This window comes from Nematolebias whitei, chromosome 3 (assembly GCF_014905685.2).
Source record: "Nematolebias whitei isolate Nwh7 chromosome 3, NemWhi1, whole genome shotgun sequence".
NCBI lineage: Eukaryota > Metazoa > Chordata > Actinopteri > Cyprinodontiformes > Rivulidae > Nematolebias > Nematolebias whitei.
In genome coordinates, this window is record NC_056500.1 from 34,861,565 (window position 1) to 34,880,408 (window position 18,844).

At 42.5% G+C, this 18,844-nt stretch overlaps 1 protein-coding gene across 1 annotated transcript in view; it reads left to right on the forward strand.

The window, feature by feature from the left end:
- Positions 1-16,193, forward strand: part of pdcd4a (programmed cell death 4a) — a 23,713-nt gene extending 7,520 nt beyond the window's left edge. The window contains exons 2-11 of the mRNA XM_037698229.1: positions 1,355-1,657; positions 1,946-2,043; positions 7,176-7,289; positions 7,399-7,620; positions 9,657-9,754; positions 9,846-9,960; positions 12,995-13,102; positions 13,236-13,346; positions 13,427-13,566; positions 15,233-16,193. Coding sequence (XP_037554157.1) covers positions 1,355-1,657; positions 1,946-2,043; positions 7,176-7,289; positions 7,399-7,620; positions 9,657-9,754; positions 9,846-9,960; positions 12,995-13,102; positions 13,236-13,346; positions 13,427-13,566; positions 15,233-15,284 — 1,361 coding nt within the window. The 3' untranslated portion in view covers positions 15,285-16,193. The remainder of the gene's footprint in view (positions 1-1,354; positions 1,658-1,945; positions 2,044-7,175; positions 7,290-7,398; positions 7,621-9,656; positions 9,755-9,845; positions 9,961-12,994; positions 13,103-13,235; positions 13,347-13,426; positions 13,567-15,232) is intronic.
- Positions 16,194-18,844: the final 2,651 nt, after the last annotated feature.

The following is an 18,844-nucleotide window of genomic DNA, read 5'->3' on the forward strand; positions in this document are numbered from 1 at the left end:
AAGGCACGGATTTCAACCGTGAATTTTGGAGCTTCGACAAGACGGAGATTTCTTCCAGAGGTCGGCCTGTTAGCTTAGCTCGTAGCTTCGCTTCTCAGCTTTGCTGCTTTTAGTGAAGAGAGAAGAAAAGAAGAGAAGAAACGATAAAGTCGATAAATGAAAATGAGGTAGATAATTTTCATTTATCATGCGATTAATTGGTTTGTTTATCGCAACAGGCCTAGTCATGTATGTACGTCACGTAATTACCAAAATATTTCTCGTACTTTTAATCAAAATTTCATATAATGACCCACTTGAACTATAAAGCTGATTTGCAATTTTATTCTGCTGTTTAATTATGTTTTTGAGTTTTTTTTAAATAAAAATGCGCAATGACTTTGGACTTTTAGGGGCGGAGATTTGAGTTACTGGATCCAAGCAAACAGTTTCCGGAGCACACCTTGTCAAAATAAGAGCGTTCCAGGATCTTGTTCCAGCTCAAATTAAGCACTGATTGCTGGACTTGGGATATCCCAGCACTTGGGATTTAATGAGTTTGGACATGGGTCTTCTCTTTGGATGGTCCAGATTTGTTAGGTTTATGTAGTTCACAGTAAAAAAAAAAAAAAAAAAAAAAGTCCAAGAAAACATTTGTCTTTTTGTAAAAGCAGATATGACTGAAAAGAATGAAAAGTTGTGTGAAATGTGTTAGTTTATTATTCACCAGCACTGGAAATGTTTTCTTTTAACTATCACCATCAACAGTCTCTCTATTACAATAAAATATAAATGAAAACAGTTCACTGTAAATGCTCACTTACAAAAAAAATGTTTCCTTAAAATAAATTTTAAATGGTAAATGGATTGTACTTTTCAATCTGATCAAGACACTCAAAGCTCTTTACAGCACAGTCTGTGCCTCATTTACCCATTCATACAGCACTCTACTATATTTATACACAGAATAATCAGAGCTTTATCACGTTCAAACACCGATGGGACACACATCAGAGGCAGTGAGGGATTTGGTGTCTTGCCCAGGGACACGTCAGCATGTGACTGCTGGTGGAATTGAACCCCCGACTCTTGCATTGGAGGACGACTGCTCTAACCACTCAGCCACAGCCGCCCCAGTTTTAATTGTTCAAGACTGTGTTGATCCTTTGAATGAAGTGCAGTTCATGGAGGTTTCTGCACAGCTCTCCAGAGGTCCAACCACAGGTTGATATCTGGGCTTCATCTGGACGGTTGCAGCACCTTCTTATGTCCTTCCTGTGTGGGGTGATGGCAGGACACTCCTACGATGTTTATACTCGTGTAAATGGTTTGTTTAGTTGTTTACAGTGAAACAGTTTCTTCTTTCCTCCCACAGGAGTGGTTTCTTTTGAGGAGACCAAGGTCGAGGCCACCTGTCCCTACAGCGACGATGAAGAGGAGCTGATTGACGCTGAGGTCAACGGCAACTGGACACCCCAAGAAAAAGCCCTCCACGAGGCCCGCCTCAAGGCCAAAGCCAAGCGCCGCCTGCGCAGGTCCTCGTCCCGCAACTCCGCAAGCGAGTCCGTCTCCGAGTCAGGAGAGGTGGCGGGAAGCGACCCGCACAGTTTGAAGGGAAAAGTCCACAACAACGACCGCAAGTCCAGGACTGGCAAAGGCAGAGGTCTGCCAAAGAAAGGTAGTTTCCTGTTGTATGAAGCTGGACCATGCTGGGATAAGTGAGGGAAATTCAGCTTCATGTTGATCCACTGGCCTGCTGTTAACAGATTTAATTCTCTGTAAGAGTCATTTAGAAACGACTCCTCTAACATCCTGATGCATGCTCGGGTCCTATTAGATCTTCTAACAGCGGTTCAAACGTGCTTGTGCTTATTTCACCTGAAGCGTCTCGTCATGACTTTCTGTTTAACTAAAACTGTCTTGATGTACGGTTTTTATTTTTGCCTGTGTGTCCTGATAAATTCAGGTGGGGCGGGTGGTAAAGGAGTTTGGGGCGCTGCAGGGATGGTTTATGAAGTTGAAGAACCGGATGCTCAGGATCCCAACTACGATGAATCGGCTCAGGTGAGCGTGGCTCTTTGAATATGCAAGAGAAGCTGAATGAAAGTTGTTGATCATTCAATAAGTACCTTTTCATGTCTCGTCTCAAACTAAATAATTGCTTTTGAACAGTTGGTGAAACACATTAAATACCAGAGTTTTCAACCTTTGAACAAGATGTTTGTCCACATTGAAACATCTGGATTTAACAGAACATCTGCCAAAACCTGATTACTATAAATACACGTACATCTATTTGTATTTTACGGGTTGGTAAAGCGTTGTCTGTTGCAGTATTGCTAGGAGCCATGCGTGTGTCTACGTTCATCAGTGGTCCAAACGATGGACTCCTATCCAGCTGATAATATCAGTGTCGGCATTCGAGTTTGAAATCAGCCTAAAAAATTTGATGGTTTTCTTCTTCTTGCCTGTTTTCCCTCAAGTTTACCTTTTTAAAACCAGACATTCCATTGGTCCTTTTCAAACGACTGGTCTCAAGAAATGGACGTTGCCTGTCTGTGATCACTAACATCACTCTGTTTCACACTGGCTCACATAATTTATAGGTGGCATAATTAACCCCAAACTAAAACTTCTCACAAGGTCAGTTCGTTGTCATTATTTTCTTTTTCTTCGTTCAGCTTTTCTTTATAATATGACATATTCACACACAGAACATTATAAAATGTTTATGTTTATAAGGAAGTCTCCCTGTTGACACAGTCCTCCATCCTGAGCAGCATGGAGGCGACAGTGGAGAGGAATGACTCTATCTACCTCCACTGGCTGGGGTTAGAGTGGACAGGGAAGACGCAGGAGAATTGGTCCAAGTGTGGTTTCTATGGGAAGAACAGCACGTTAATGGTGGCAACAATTACATGTAGAGACAAGGAGAGTTCAGTGAGTAAAGAGAGCAGCAGAGTGAGGACAAGTGGTCAGTTCATAGGACAAGTGGTCAGTTCATCCTCCTGTAGTCTAAGCCTATAGCAGCAGAATTAAGGGAGAGCTCAGGAAACCCAAGCTGACCCCAACTATAGGATTTATCAAATAGGACTGTCTTCAGCCTGGTCTTAAAGTAGACAAGGTGAGAGGAGCCAAATAACTGAAAGCTCTGCCTCCCGTTCCACTGTTAGAAACTAGGAACCACAAGTAAACCTGCAGTCTGAGAGCGAAGTGCTCTGTTAGGAAAAGATGTAACAATAGGATCTGTAATATATAATTAGAAGTAAGATATTAAATTATATTCTGAATTATGGTAATTGTATTGTTGCCCTCAGGGTTCATATTTGCCATATCTGCCTGGCAGAAGGAGAAATCCCACACAAGACAGGCTCTAGAGCAATGTGGATATCCTAACCAGGCTTTCCTGAAAGCAGAGAAGAAACCCAAACAGGACTCCAGTCAGCCATCAGGTGAAAAGGAGGAACCCAGACCAGTGGTCATTCCGTATGTTGAGGGAGTATCAGAGAAACTGAGACATTTATTTTCTAAACATAACGTCCCAGTGGCTTTTAAACCCCAAAATACATTACGGCAAAGACTGGTTCATCCCAAAGATCCAGTCCCTCGGCACAAACAGAGCAATGTTGTGTATGCTGTTCAGTGTCAGGCGAGTGATCAGTCTTACATTGGGGAAACAAAACAGCCACTGGCTAAAAGGATGGCCCAGCACAGAAGATCAACATCATGAGGCCAGGACTCTGTGGTCTACACTGATCTCCAGGCCAGCGGTCACTCTTTCAGGGATGAAGATGTTCACATCCTGGACAGAGAGGAACGATGGTTTGAGAGAGGAGTAAAGGAGGCCATCTTTGTGAAAATAAATCGTCCATCATTAAACAGGGGTGGAGGCCTCCGGGTTCAACTGTCCCCCTCTTACAATGCTGTGATTGCTAGTATCACTCATACCCCTGTGAATAGTAAACAGCCATCAGTGTGCTAATGATCCATTGTTAGGCTGATGGTCCTTCTTGAGCATGTGAGCAGCTGGTTCTGGATGTCAACAACAAACTGGTTCATCCACTATGAGAAGGTGCTATTTATAAGACTGAGTTTGTTGCAGCTCCTTCGACTGGCCAAGTCTTTGGATGAAAGGCAAAACATTTCAACTTTTTGTTAAAAATCCATCTAGAGGATCTGACTTAACTTTGTTAGATTTATTTTGATATTTTTTTACGATTGTGTTTGGGAGCAGCAGTGATTTAGCTAGTCCTGTGGTCCTGGTCCTTGTGGCAGTTTCAAGCCCCCTCCCCCATCTCTCATGTTGACCCTGCTATGCTCATCAATGTAAAGTGGTGTTTCTAATATACACAAATACATGTACAGTTACTGTATCTAGACTAGACCAAAATGTAAATTAAATACATGTGTGATGATGAGAAGCTCGTGTAAGTACTGTGTAGAACATAAAACAAAGTTGAATGATTGTAGTAGGTTTATCGTTGTTGTGTTGAGTAATGTCTTTTATTTTAACTTTAACTTTAACCGTGAGATTTGTTTAACTTCCTTCTCATGGATGAAAGGTCCTCGGTCAGACTGTAGCTTTGCTCCACTGTTGCTCTTGGTGCAGACGTGTCGGCCTCGCAGGTCCAACATGTGCAACCTTATCTTGATTTTAGACACGTGCACTTTAACCCCAACAGCTGCTGGTCTGAGATGGAGCTGCGCAGATTGTTTTTCTGTCGTGGGAACGTTGTTCAAGCGATAAATTTAAAGCTGAGCTGAAAAGCACCTTTTGCACAGTTTTTATTGTTTTGACGACTGGAAATAGAAAAGAAGCAGTGGAAACCAAAAAGACTTCTTGCAGCAGTCCAACAGTCGCAGCGTCTTGGCTCCAAGTGTGCTGACTGATCATACGTGTGATTTGAGAGCACGCCTACTCGCACGATTGTTTAATCCAGATGGCTCCATCCCATCACAATCACTATCAGTCTTTGACCCGTTATCACACGAATGCTGCTGAAGGCCGGGTTTGTTAGTCTCCCGCTGAGTTCAGTGGGGTGGGAACGCAGCTCCTGGCCATCTATAACGAAAAGAAGCCGGCCTTGACTGGGGCGCGACATCACTGGAAATATGTCAAATGTTGCAGAGGGGAAGTGGGACGGGTCGGTACGGGGAAATGCACGGAGCAGCTGTGCTCCTGAACCAGACTGAGGGGTTCAAGGACTTCTGATCGATACGTGCATGGGAAAACATCAAAGTATAAAGAACACTGACGTGGTCTTTAAACATAAACGTTCTTGAAAACAGTACATGGAGCTTAGTTGGATGTGTTTTTGCATTTCTTTGCTCAGACTTTGTCCTGACATGGTTTGGAAGTAAAAACCTCCATCCATCCATTATCTTTACCCGTTTGTTCCATTTTGGGTCACGGGGGTCGCTGGTGCCCGTGTCCAGCAATCAGTGTGCGAGGGGCGGGGTACACCCTGGACAGGTCTCCAGTCCATTACAGGGCCACATAGAGACAAACGAGACAAACAACCATTCACTCTCTCACTCACACCTAGGGACAATTTAGAGTTACCAATCAGCCTAACATGCATGTTTTTGGTCTGTGGGAGGAAACTGGAGCACCCGGAGAAAACCCACGCATGCACGGAGAGAACATGCAAACTCCACCCAGAAAGGCCCCTGGACCGGGGTTTGAACCAGGGACCTGCTCGCTGAGAGGCAGCAGCTCTACCAGTTGCGCCACCGTGCTGCCCGAAGTAAAAACCTGTAAAGTAAATAATACTTGTGTAACAGAACCAATATCCACATACCTGTGCCGGTACCACTTTACAATAAGTCTGTCCTTATAAATAGTTAGATACATTATTAATTCCTTTATAAACACTTTAGAAATCATTAATAACTGCCTATTATGTATTAGTTAAGGGTGACAGAGACAAAACTGACCAGTTTCTTGCGAAATGGTGAGCCAAATATGTTCACCTATATATTTCATCTAGAGTTGTTATATTAAACTTTTCAGACTAAGTTACTACTTTGTATCTCCTGGAGCAAACCTCAAATCAGCTGCATTTCACTGCGCTGTCCAGGCGAATTTGACCATTAAAGTGCATTTATTAAGGAAAAGTTCAACTGAGACACACCTTGGCTATAATGTCGAGCAAACAAATAATTGTTTTTAGGTGCTCATCTTGTTAAATTTCAAATAAATGCACAGCGAGTCCTCCCTCTGAACGCTCTCGCAGCTGCAAATCGGCTTTTGAAAATGCAGCTGATTTGACCGTCACAGTGCATTTATTACGGAAAAGTTGGACTGAGACACACCTTTGCTATAATTTCGAGCAAACAAACGATTGTTTTTAAGTGTTGATCTTATTAAATTCTTGTTAAAGTCCTCCCGTGCATGCTCCCGTGGCCGCCATTTGACAGCCATTCGAGTTTTGTCACAACACCGGCCCACATTTCCGGGATGTCGGCGGTGGCGCATAATAGATGCGACTTGTATGGTTAAGTGACGCATTTGGTTATTTCCACTTTATTAGACATATTTTGACTGATACAACTTATACGGTAGTGCGACATGTATGGTAGCAAGTGCAGTAATAAGCAGTTATTAATGATTTATAAAGTCTTTGTAAAGAAATGAATAACGTATCTATAAACTATTTTTTAGCCATCTATAATTGGGGCCTTATTGTAAAGTGGTCTCCCTGTGCATTTCTATGGTCAGCTTAAAGTTAGAACATGTAATACAATTTAAAACCAGGACAATCCGACGTACAGTATAAACACATTTAACAGATTTAGCCCTACAGACGCATTTTAAGTTGACTGTACAAAAAGCATAAACTACCACAAATAGACGATAAACAACAACGTTTTGTAAAGATTGATCAGATTGATCAGCTGTGGGCAGGTCAGTCTGAACCTTTTAAATCTCTCTTGAGCTGATTTCTGTCAACAGTTACACCACTAATGAATAGATGCAGTTCATGGACTAAGGTTTAATGTCTAAAACTCAACAGAAAAGACAAAAGACTCCAGCTGACTGGTTTAACATGATTTTAATATTGGTTCTGTGAATCCTTTCCTGCTGTCGAAGGTGAAAATATGATCATGCTTTTGCTTTTCGAGGTTCTGCTGTGAGTCCACGACACACTCCAGGAATGCTGCACGTTTATTTGTATTTTATTTCTGTCTTCCAGGGCGACACGGTGTATGAAACGGTTGTTCCTGAGGTAGATGAGAAGGAGTTGGAGAAGATGGTCAACCCAATCGTACAGGAGTACTTTGAACACGGAGACACTAAAGAGGTTGAGGTAAATTCTCTCAGATTTTATGTTTTAAGTGTTTGCTGGTCAGATGTGGGTTTAGATCCCACAGTTCCTCCTCTTGGGTTTACAGCCGTGTTGAATTGTTGTGTGTCAGATGCTGCTGAAGGAGCTGAACCTGGGCCAGCACAAGTACGAGGTCACCTCTCTGGCTGTGTCCCTGTCCCTCGAAGGCAAAGCCAGCCACAGAGAGCTGACCTCCCGCCTGCTGTCCGACCTGTCGGGCAAGATGCTGACGCAGAGGGACATGGCCCACGCCTTCGATAAGATGCTCAAGGAGCTGCCGGACCTCATCCTGGACACACCGGATGCTCCTCAGGTAGAGCCGAAGACGAAGGAGCCAGAGCTTCGGATCTGTACTTGGTGTTGTTTACTCAGGAGGGTGGAGAGGCAAATGTAGGCGCTACGCCCGTCAAAGATTAAAGACTTGTTGGGTTTCTACTGCAGGTTCCAGCTTGAATTCACTCAGTCTTCTAACATTTCAGTGTATGTCAACTTTTGATGTATTGGTTTTAATAACCACTTGGTTTGAGGTTCAGAGGGAGCTCAGCAGAAACGAACTGTTTTGCCCTCAGTTTACTAAAACTACAACAGACAACTGATTACCTGAAGTTAAGATCTCACCGGCAGAGAAACACTGCTTTTTGTTCATAATAAAACACGTTGCAGTAGTTAGTGTTTTTTAATGCTACATAATTGTGACATGCTGGCAAACTGAGTCTCTAAATCAGTCGGTAATTATTTTTTCATCCTCTCATAAGCTTAGAAACGATTCGTAGTTCGTTTAAATTTGTTGTTTTATCACCGGACAACACAGTTTTTGATGGTCTGAAGTGATGTCATCAGCTCTTTATTCAAAAAGTGGAAGCCTCAAGTTTCACTTCGTTCAGCTTTTCATCTTCAGGGGTCACCACAGAGTCTTCCTCCTCCATCTCACTCCGTCCTCTGCATCCTCTATCCTCACTCCAACTACCTCCCATGTCCTTTCTAACTGCATCCATCTCTTTGTCTTTTTCCTGGCAGCTGCATTTCTAACATCTTTTTACCAATAATCCCCAGGACATCCTTGTATAAGAGATTAATAATCTCAATGGATTTCTTTCTTGGTTAAATAAAGGTTTAAATAAAATACCCACTGTCCCTCCTCTGGACATGTCCAAACCTTCTGGTCTGGCCTCTCTAACTTTATCTCCCAGTTGTTCAACCTGTGCTGTACCTCTTATGATCTCATTCCTAACTTTATCCATCCTTGTCACTCCTACAAAGAACCTCAACATCTTCATTTCTGCCACTTCCAGTTCTGTCTCCTGACTTTTTGTCTTTTTACCATCCTCACTGTTTTCATGGACAGTGAACCAGTACTGGACAAGTACTTGAAGTCCTGCACCTTTGTGACCTCTTCTCCTTGTAGCCTCACTGTTCCACCGACCTCCCTCTCATTCACACACATGTACTCTGTCTTACTATGACTGACTTTCATTCCTCTTCTTTAAGTGCATACCTCCACCTCTTCAAGTTCTCTTCCACCTGTTCCCTGTTCTCACCACAGATCACAATATCATCTGCAAACATCATAGTCCATGGGGATTCCTTCCTGACCTCATCTGTTAGTTGGTCCATCACCAGAGCAAACAAGAAGGGGCTCAAAGTCGATCCTTGATTCACTCCCACCTCCACCTTGAAGCTATATGTCACTCCTTCAGCACATTTCACCACTGTCCTGCTGTCCTCATACATGTCCTGTACCAGTCTAACATACTTCTGTCACTCCAGATTTCCTCATGCAATACCACCTCCTCCCTCTACACAATGGAGTTCTTTCTGACCCTCTCATCATGCATCATGTCAGCCAGCTCTCTACCTTTGCCTGTCATTGTCTCCACATTTAGTGTTTCAACCCTCAGTCCTACATTCTTGACTTTCCTCTTCTCCCTCTGTCTCCTGACACGTTTCCCTTTCAGCCGTCACCCTGTTTGTCAACAGCACTGGTGGCGGTCGTTGTTAACCCAGGCCTCGACCGATCCGGTTTGGTGATGCTTGGATGAACTTTGGAACATCAGATGTCCTTCCTAACACAACACTCACCAGTTACCAGGTCTTGGGACCAGCACAAGAGATGCACTGGCTTGTGCTCCCTAGCGGCTGGTTTAGCCTCAAGCTTCACAAATGATGCCAAATGTTTGTCAGTCCATTTTATGGACTCGTTCTTACACAGTTATGTGGAAAATGAAAACTATTCAGCAGAAGTCTCTGTAGCCTGATCTCGTTCTGTTCGCTGAGGTCACAGTCATGGAGTTGTATTACATTTCCAAGCCTTTGTAATTTGTGGACGCTTGATGTTCCTTTGTCTCCCAGATGTTGGGCCAGTTCATAGCCAGAGCCATAGCCGACCACGTCCTGCCCATGAGTTTTCTGGATTGTTATAAAGGCAGAGTGGACTGTGACCACTCCAGGTGGGCCAGCTCGAGTTCTTGTGCTTTGAACATGAAGTCTCTCCTCCGAGTGAAGAGCCTGGCATGTGACGTGGTTCTCTTTGTCCCTCAGGGTGGCTTTGGACCGGGCTGCAGTGTTGCTGACCATGAAGAGGGAGATGGTCCGTCTGGACAACGTTTGGGGTGTCGGTGGAGGTTTGAGACCCGTTAAACATCTCATCAAGGAGGTAAACTCAGAACAAACCGTGACGGTGTGCCATCTTTTAATTAATTTTATTTATTCTTTGTTTATCCAGGTAGTCTCATTAATCCACAAAGAGTCATTTTCAAGAGAGACTTGTTTTTTGGGAGCAGACGTTGGGGGTTGAGGGCCTTGCTCAAGGGCCCAGAGTGGGGCAAATGTGGGTGGAGGCAGATGTGGGTGTTTCACCTTTTCCACCCACATTTTGATGATGTCTGTCCGGGGAGTCGAACCAGCGACCTTCCGATCACAGGCCCACCTTCTCTAACCTCTGTGCTACCACTCCATTGTAGTAACAATCACAGGCGGATGAACTTTGTTCTTCTAGGTTCTGGTGTGACTACGAATTTTAATTCTAGTCCTTTAGTCCGTGACTGTTCTCAGTAGTCCCTCGTTTATTGTGGGTGTTAGGTTCCAAACCGCCCTGCAGTAAGTGACTATCCACGAAGTAGTGGCATTATATTTATATATATTTTAGAAGGCTTTAGAAACACTTCCCACACTCTTGCAATGTTCTAAACTCTTAAACCTACATCTGGAAACGTCTTCTGTTACAAATAAAGTCCAGATGTTTTTGTCTTGAACGTTTTTGAATTTATCATGTCCTGGATAACTGAGAATCTTCAACAGCTTAAACCTACATCGTTTTAACAACATATGTACAGTACTGTATATGTAGCTACTAAATTTTACTCACCAGCGGGGCAGAACAGCAGCGGCTCGGTTCTGGTCCGACTAGGTTCTGGTCCGACTCTGTTCCATTTCTGCAGACCTACCCTACAGTAACGAAGCCCACAATCAATGCTCTAAACTCTTAAACCTACTAATTTTAACAACATACTTATATGTAGCTAATAAATTGTACTTACGAGCACATCCTTGCTTGGAAGTTTTCCTGAGCCGGCTACCAGCTCTCGGGTTCACTGCTGAGTCTAGTGGTCAGGTTCTGCACTGGTTCTGGTCCAGTTCAGTGGGTTCTGTGCAGATCTCTGCATCCGCTGGGTGCCGAAGTCACTGTAAAAGCACCAAACATTTTCCGATCAGATCAAAACTTTCCCTCTAGTATTTCAACAGAATGAAATGGGGCTTCTGGGCGGGACACTGTTGGCTTCTGGGAAATGTGGTTGTTATGAGCGGGAATACAGTGTAGGCTTATCGAGAGGAAACCACAAAATGGCGGCTCCTGTCTGAAGTATTTTATTTTTTCATTAACTTTTTACTGTACAGTGTCCCGTACTGTCCCAATCAGTAATACTCGAGTAGTAATATTAAAATTATGAATATTATAAGTAGTGTTAAAGTATGAGTAATATTAAAGTTGACATTCATGTGTCCTGTACAATTATTTATTTTTCCTTGTGTTCAATCTTACTTTGAAAAACCACGATAGAGCGAGTGTGCGAACGTCGAACCGTGCAGTAGCGAGGGACACTGTTAGAAAGAGCGTGATCTCTGTTGTTGTTGTGACAAACTGAAGGCAGAAATGCATGCTGGGTAGAAATCCACAGGCCAGCTGAACTGCAGTGTCAGCAGAACCTCGTGTCCTCTGAGATTTGTAGAAATGAGAGCACGGGAGGGGCCAGCACGTTTATACACACACGCACACACACACCCCTTTGTTGTTGTGTTTTGTTCCCGTTGACTCTGATGTTTTGTGTAAAGTGGAAGTGTCTCATGCAGTTACTGGTTGCACAACCTTTATTCGTGCACGTATCTGGGTGTGTTGTGGCAGCGTGTCCTCCCTCTCAGAGCACGATGCCTTCAGACCTTTGGACTCGTCCACTCAGTTCTGGTTTTGTGCAACTTTAAAGCAAACTCGTTGATTGCAAAAAGTTTTGGACATTTGTAAGTGTCTCCTGGCAGGAACCAGAAGTCTTTGGTTAATCTGCGCAGATTATGTGGAAATGAAGCGTCTTGAAGATCAAACAACTCACAGTCTTAATGTTTTTTTAAAATAGTTGATAACTTTACCGCAGGTTATTGAGCAACAGTTGTTCTGTGAATTTCTGCCCCATTAAATACGGCGAGGTCTGTCCCTCGTGCACGATTTACTGAACAGTCATGCACGTGAGTGTTTCCTCTACTGTGATCCAAGGAGGGCGGCCCACCCCGATACAGAACCACCAGCCCCACTATGAAGACCACACATGTCAAAATTAATAAATTAATGAACGTCCATGCATGTTTGCATGTGTGTGTGTGTGTGTGTGTGTGTGTGTGTGTGTGTAACCTCACAGTACAGTTAATACTTAACCGTACTGTGAGGTAACCGTAATGTGATAAATGTAATAAAAATAAATTGTATTAGTCATTTAAAAGGCAAATCTAAGTGGACAAATGACTACCTGATGTGTAATTTTCAAAACTTCACCTTTATTTTTCATTCAACCTTTATTTATACTTGTTGGTCTCGCTGAGTATCGAGGCTCAAGCTGTATAAAGACAAAAACTCGTTCACTGTCACGTTTAGGAGTTCGTTACTGTCCTCACATTCAGACCTGAACGTCACGCGGTCATGTTTGAACATGGATGGTCCTTCCTGCCACTAAAAGTACTGGAACATTAAAAACATGGCTGCAGTACAGACAGACAGTCGTCAGAATCAGTGCAGAAGCTCTCGTTTATTTCTCATGTGTGTTTTATTTTCATATTTATTCATTTCAAGACGTCGTAACTGAAAATCTAAGAAGTGTTGTCACCTGACAGCCAGAAGTTTTGAGGGAAACGTGCGCACAGTCGTAATAAAACTGTTAAGAGCAAAACATAATTTTTAAAGTTAGGGGAAACTGGTTTTTAAAAACAGGAACAAAGATGGAGAAAACCAGAAATTGTAAACCATTTAGATCCCAGATTTGAACAGAAATGATTTCCTTCCAGGTTGAATAAAGAAATCTGGCCTACGTTTTAAGTTTTCATAGGTTTGTACACACTTGTCCTGCTCAGATGTTTCCTGTGGTGCCTCGGTGATGATGAGCGGCGTCTCCTTCAACGTTGTCCCTGTTTTACCGCTTGTGTTGCAGATGAACCTTCTTCTCAAGGAGTATCTGATCTCAGGAGACGTTTCTGAGGCCGAGCACTGCCTGCGGGACCTGGAGGTCCCTCACTTCCACCACGAGCTGGTCTACGAGGTACCGGACCCCGTGAGCAGGCTGTTCCTGCATCTTCTCCAGACTTTAATGCAGCATTTTTCAGTTTGTGAGATTTGGCTGCCTCCCTGTGCTTGAACGCACCTCACAGGTGTTTGCGCTGCTGTTTTGTCAGGCTGTGGTGATGGTGCTGGAGTCTAAAGGAGACACTGCCAGTCACATGATGATGAAACTTCTGCAGTCCCTCTGGAAGACGGGCCTCATCACTGTGGATCAGATGAACAGGGTTAGACCTGCTTTTAATCCGTCAGCTCCGAGTTCAAACGCGTTCCAAGAAGATTTAAACGTCCTCGTGTGTACTTGCAGGGTTTCCAGCGCGTCTACGACGAGCTGCCTGAAATCTGCCTGGACGTGCCGCACGCTCACTCCATCATGGAGACCTTTGTGGAGCTTTGCTTCAAGGAGGCGGTCATCACCAAACAGCTGAGGGACGCCTGTCCCTCTAGGTGAGTTGGGTTTGAAGCATCCACTTAACGAAGCCGCTCTTACAGATGGACGTGTTCTTGTTTCAAACTCTTGCTCCTCGTGGATGTAGATCGTGCACACAGACTTGTCAAAAAATTGGGATAAAATATGGATTAGCTTGAGGAAAATGCTAGGAAACGAGAGACCCAAAACATGTAAAACACTTTATTTGGAAACAATCTCACACATAATATAATATGAAAAGAGGATGAGTACTTTATTAAGATATTGTTAACGGCAAGTAAAAAAGCCATCACAAGAAAGTGGCATAAAGCAGATCCACTGACTGTGGAGCGGTGGCTGCACTGTGGAAGAGAGATTGGCAATGGAAACTCTCATAAAATAAGACTGCAAGAGGAGCAGTTTAATGAAAAATGCACTTATTATAGAAAGAATACACCACCTTCACAACTGGATAATGAGAACCCTGGAAAATTAACCATTGTTTAAGGATGTATACTGTATATACAGTAGTCTCTCGTTTATTGTGGGGGTTCAGTTCTGAACCCGCCCGCAGTAAGTGAAATTCAGCGAAGTAGTGTCGTTATATTTATTTTAGTATTGATATATATTTTAAGGCTTTAGAAACCCTTTCCACACTCGTGCACTGTTCTAAACTCTTAAACCTACATCACTTTAACAACATATGTATATGTACTGTATATGTAGCTACTAAATTTTACTTACCAGTGTGTCCCCGCTCGGAGGTCCTCGTCGGCCGGTTGAAAGACATGAAAAACGTGCCGTGAGCTTCAGATGGACTACCGGACCTTCAGCCGCACACGTTCGCTTGGAGGTCCACGTGGGCCGGCTACCAGCTCTCAAGATTCACTGATGGGTCTGGAAGTCCGGTCCGGTTCTGGTCTGGTTCCCTGTGGCTTCTCTGCATCCGCTCGGATCAGATCAAAACTTTCCCTCTAGTTCAGCAGAATGAATTGGGGCTTCTGGGCGGGGCCATGTTGCCTTCTGGGAAATGTAGTTGTTATGAGCGGGAATATAGTGGAGGCTTATTGAGAGAAAACTACAACATGGTGGCGCCTGCCTGAAGCATTTTATTTTTTCGTTAACTTTTTACTGTACTGTATCCAGTACTGTCTCAATCATGTGAGTAATATTAAAGTTGACAATCGTGTCCTGTACAGTTTTGTTTTTTGTATGATATTATGGACACAAACCGCGATAGAGCACATTCGTGAAAGTCGAACCACGAAGTAGCGAGGGACTACGGTATTATACTTCTACACTGTAACTGTTCTAAGAAAATTTCAATCAAAAATAAGTTGCAACAAAAAATGGTTGCGCCTTTTTGGTGAACCTGGTCCAGTTTCAAGGTGTTCACGTCTTCACACTGACCGTCTTTAAATGTAGAGAACAAATATAGGAGTCACAAATAATCACGAAACTTTTCACCACGAGAAGGGCGATAATGTATTTAAAATCTGCTACTTGATAAATCTGTCTAAACTGGACCTTCCCTTAGAACCTGTAAGGACCAGAGTGACTCGTAAAAACCCAGAAGTGAAAGAGGCAGGACGTGTTGTTGTTTAAGATGCACTAATATTAGAAGATGGTTTTGTGTGTGTTTAATTCCTGGACAGTCACTAATAATCTCGAGTTACTCCTCTGAACCTCTGCTCTGTCCACCAGAGGGCGGAAGCGGTTTGTGAGTGAAGGAGATGGCGGGCTGATCAAGAACTAATCCACCTGAGGAGCGGCAGGAAGAGGAGGGTGCGTCTGTCCGTGCACCGTTTTCTACATCTGAAGCCGAGTTCGCTCCTCCCCTGACGGTCATTACTCAAACCAGCATTTGGGTTCAGCTGCCGCGCGGCCTGGACGTTCACTTCTTCATCTCGTTCTTCAGTTTGTCACCGTTGTTCTGAAGGAGGCTCTGGATCTGTGGGCTTCATCAGACCCTGGCTGCCTCAGTCTTTCTACCTGGAACACCTGTGATGTCAGGTGTGCACGCTGCGTGGTGCGCAGCGTTTGGGATCTTTTGGAGGGGGTGGGTTGAATCATGTTTTTCGGGGTTTTTTTTTTTTGTTTTGTTTTCCTGCGTCTCATCTTCTTTCCTGCAGGATCCGTGGAGGCTGAGGGAGCATCCTGTACGGGAGCTCAGCTGCGAGGATTAAACCTGTTCACTGCCACACATTACTGAAATAATTTCCAGGAAATTGTTCTTTGTACATTTGTTCATTTGGTTTGGTCACTCTGTAAAGTTCCACACGGGAGGTGCTCGGTCCGTTTCAAACGCATTAAAGGAAATCCACTTCAGAAAACAGTTCTGAAAAAACGGGGGTTATTATTTGTAAAATGGTGATTATATAATAAATAAACAAAAGTATTTTGAAAAAAAATATATGATTTTTGCTTGAGAATGACTAATGTACATGTAGTGACTTGGTCAGTGCATGATTTTACACTGTAGGTGAATAATGTCCTCTGACTCAGCTGGACGTGGTTTGATGTCAATCAGACGTCTTCCAGCTGTCCAACATTTGAGGACGCCGTCTGTCTGAAACGTCTCTACCCCCAGAGACAGGTTGACATGCTGACCAAAGTCCTGTCCCACTTCTAATCTTTCATTCAATAAAAAGGCAACAAAGCTGAAGTTTCTGCCTTCCTGTTCTTCAGAATAACCTTGAAGCTAAAACAGGCTTCCATTACAGACATGTCTGAAGATAACTTTCATATGATTTTATATATATACAGATGCTATTCAAAATATTTGAATAGCATGAAAAAGTTGATTTATTTCAGTAATTCTATTCAAAAGTTAAACTTGTATATTACAAATATTTATTTATTTTAATGTTGATGATTATAACTGACAACTACTGAGAACCCCAAATTCAGTATCTCAGAAAATTAGAACATTAAGTACTCAATACTTAGTTGGGGCTCCTTTTACCTGGATTACTGCAGCAATGCAGCGTGGTATGGAGTCTATCAGTCTGTGGCACTGCTCAGGTGTTCTGAGAGCCCAGGTTGCTCTGATAGTGGTCTTCAGCTCTTCTGAATTGTTGGGTCTGATGTATCACATCTTCCTCTTCACAATACCTCAAATATTTTCTATGGGGTTATGGTCAGGTGACTTTGCTGGCCATTTAACAGGGATACCATGGTCCTTAAACCAGGTACTGGTAACTTTGGCACTGTGTGCAGGTGCCAAGTCCTGTTGGAAAATGAAATCTGCACATCCATAAAGTTGGTCAGCAGCAGGAAGTGCTTTAAAATTTCCTGGTTGCGTTGACCTTAGACCTCAGAAAACACAGTGGACCAACACCAGCAGATGACATGGCACCCCAAACCATCACTGACTGTGGAAACTTGACACTGGACCTCAAGCAACATGGATTCTGTGCCTCTCTTCTCTTCCTCCAGACTCTGGGACCTTGATTAAAGAAGGAAATACAAAATTTACTTTCGTCAGAATATAACTGGACCACTCAGCAGGAATCCAATCCTTTTTGTCTTTATCCAAGGCGAGACGCTTCTGACGCTGTCTCTTGTTCAAGAGTAGCTTGACACAAGGAATGCAACAGCTGAAACCCATGTCTTGCATACGTCTGTGCGTGGTGGTTCTTGAAGCACTGACTTCAGCTGCAGTCCACTCTTTGTGAAGCTCCCCCACATATTTGGAATGGGTTTTGTTTCACCATCCTGTCCAGGGTGTGGTTATGCCTATTGCTTGTACACTTTTTTCCTACCACATCTTTTCCTTCCCTTCGCCCATTCTATGAATGTGCTTGGACACAGAGCTCTGTGAACAGCCAGCCTATTTAGCAATGACCTTTTTTGTCTTGCCCTCCTTGTGCAATGTGTCAGTAGTCGTCTTTAGGACAACTGTCAAGTCAGCAGTCTTCCCCATGATTGTGTATCCTACAGAACTACGCCCATTTTTCAGACGACTGTATGTACATATTCGCGTTGTACCTTGGTGCAATTCCAATAAAATTTATTCTGATTCTGAACTAGACTGAGAGACCATTTAAAGGCCTTTGCTGGTGTTTTGAGTTAATTAGCTGATTAGAGTGTGGCACCAATTGTCTTCAATATTGAACCTTTTCACAATATTCAAATTTTCTGAGTTACTGAATTTTGGGGTTTTCATTAACTGTCAGTTATAATCATCAAACATTAAAAGAAATAATTTTAGAAATATATCAGTCTGTGTAATGAATAAATAGAATATACATGTTGCACTTTTTGAATGGAATTACTAAAATAAACTTTTTCATGACATTCAAATTTTATGACCAGCATATGTGTGTGTGTGTGTGTGTGTATATATATATATATATACACACACACACATACATACACATATCCTTAGAGTCAAACTGACTTATACTGCCATCAAGTGGTCAAAAAAGGTACTAAACCCTTGGCTTATGGATAATTCTTGCTCTTTTCTAGTATTCAGAGTCTCTTTATTGTTCGCACCACATGTGGTGCATGTGGTGCGAACTAAATTATGTACACACGGTTCCAATTACATTCAACAATAAAATGTATGAACTAAGAAAAACGATAACTTAAAAATACACTAAGCACTAGTATTACAAAAAATACGCCCAACAGCACGAACATGAGTCTGAGCAGATTGTAATGCCTGTAGTGGTTTTGTAATTTTTATTAATAATAATAATTACAAAATTTTACAAAGCTATATATAATGTTTATGATAACCATGTTTTATGTGCTCTGTCATTTATAACTCCCAGTGTTCAGATTGTGACGAGACTTTTACGTTTTAAAGCAGCAATAATTAAAATGATCACTAACCGTGACATAAATACAGACGTTGCATACTTTATACATGAGCATTATGAGATGTTTCAACATAAACACATTAAATTATTAGGACTAAAATCAACTGCATTGTAGCTTTTTATGATTATTTAGCTATATCTCTAAAAGAAGACACAATTCTTCATGTAAATGTGAAAACATGAAAGTAAAAAGTGACTGTTCTGGGAAGAAAGAAACAAGAATGCTCAAATAATCATCTCAAATTATATTTGATTTATATCCCGTTCAAATAGCCACAGTTTGACATGTTAAATTTAATTATTTAGTTAATTTTAGTTTTTATATCCCAGGTGTGAATGCTTTAAAGGTATTTTTACTGCGAGGAATATTATTTTAAATGTGTAGTTACAATTTTTATTTTTTGTTTAATGTCATTTACAGCAGCCAACTGAAGTTGAAAAACACTAAGGTTCAAGGTTCTTTATTGTCATTTGCATAGTACTTCTA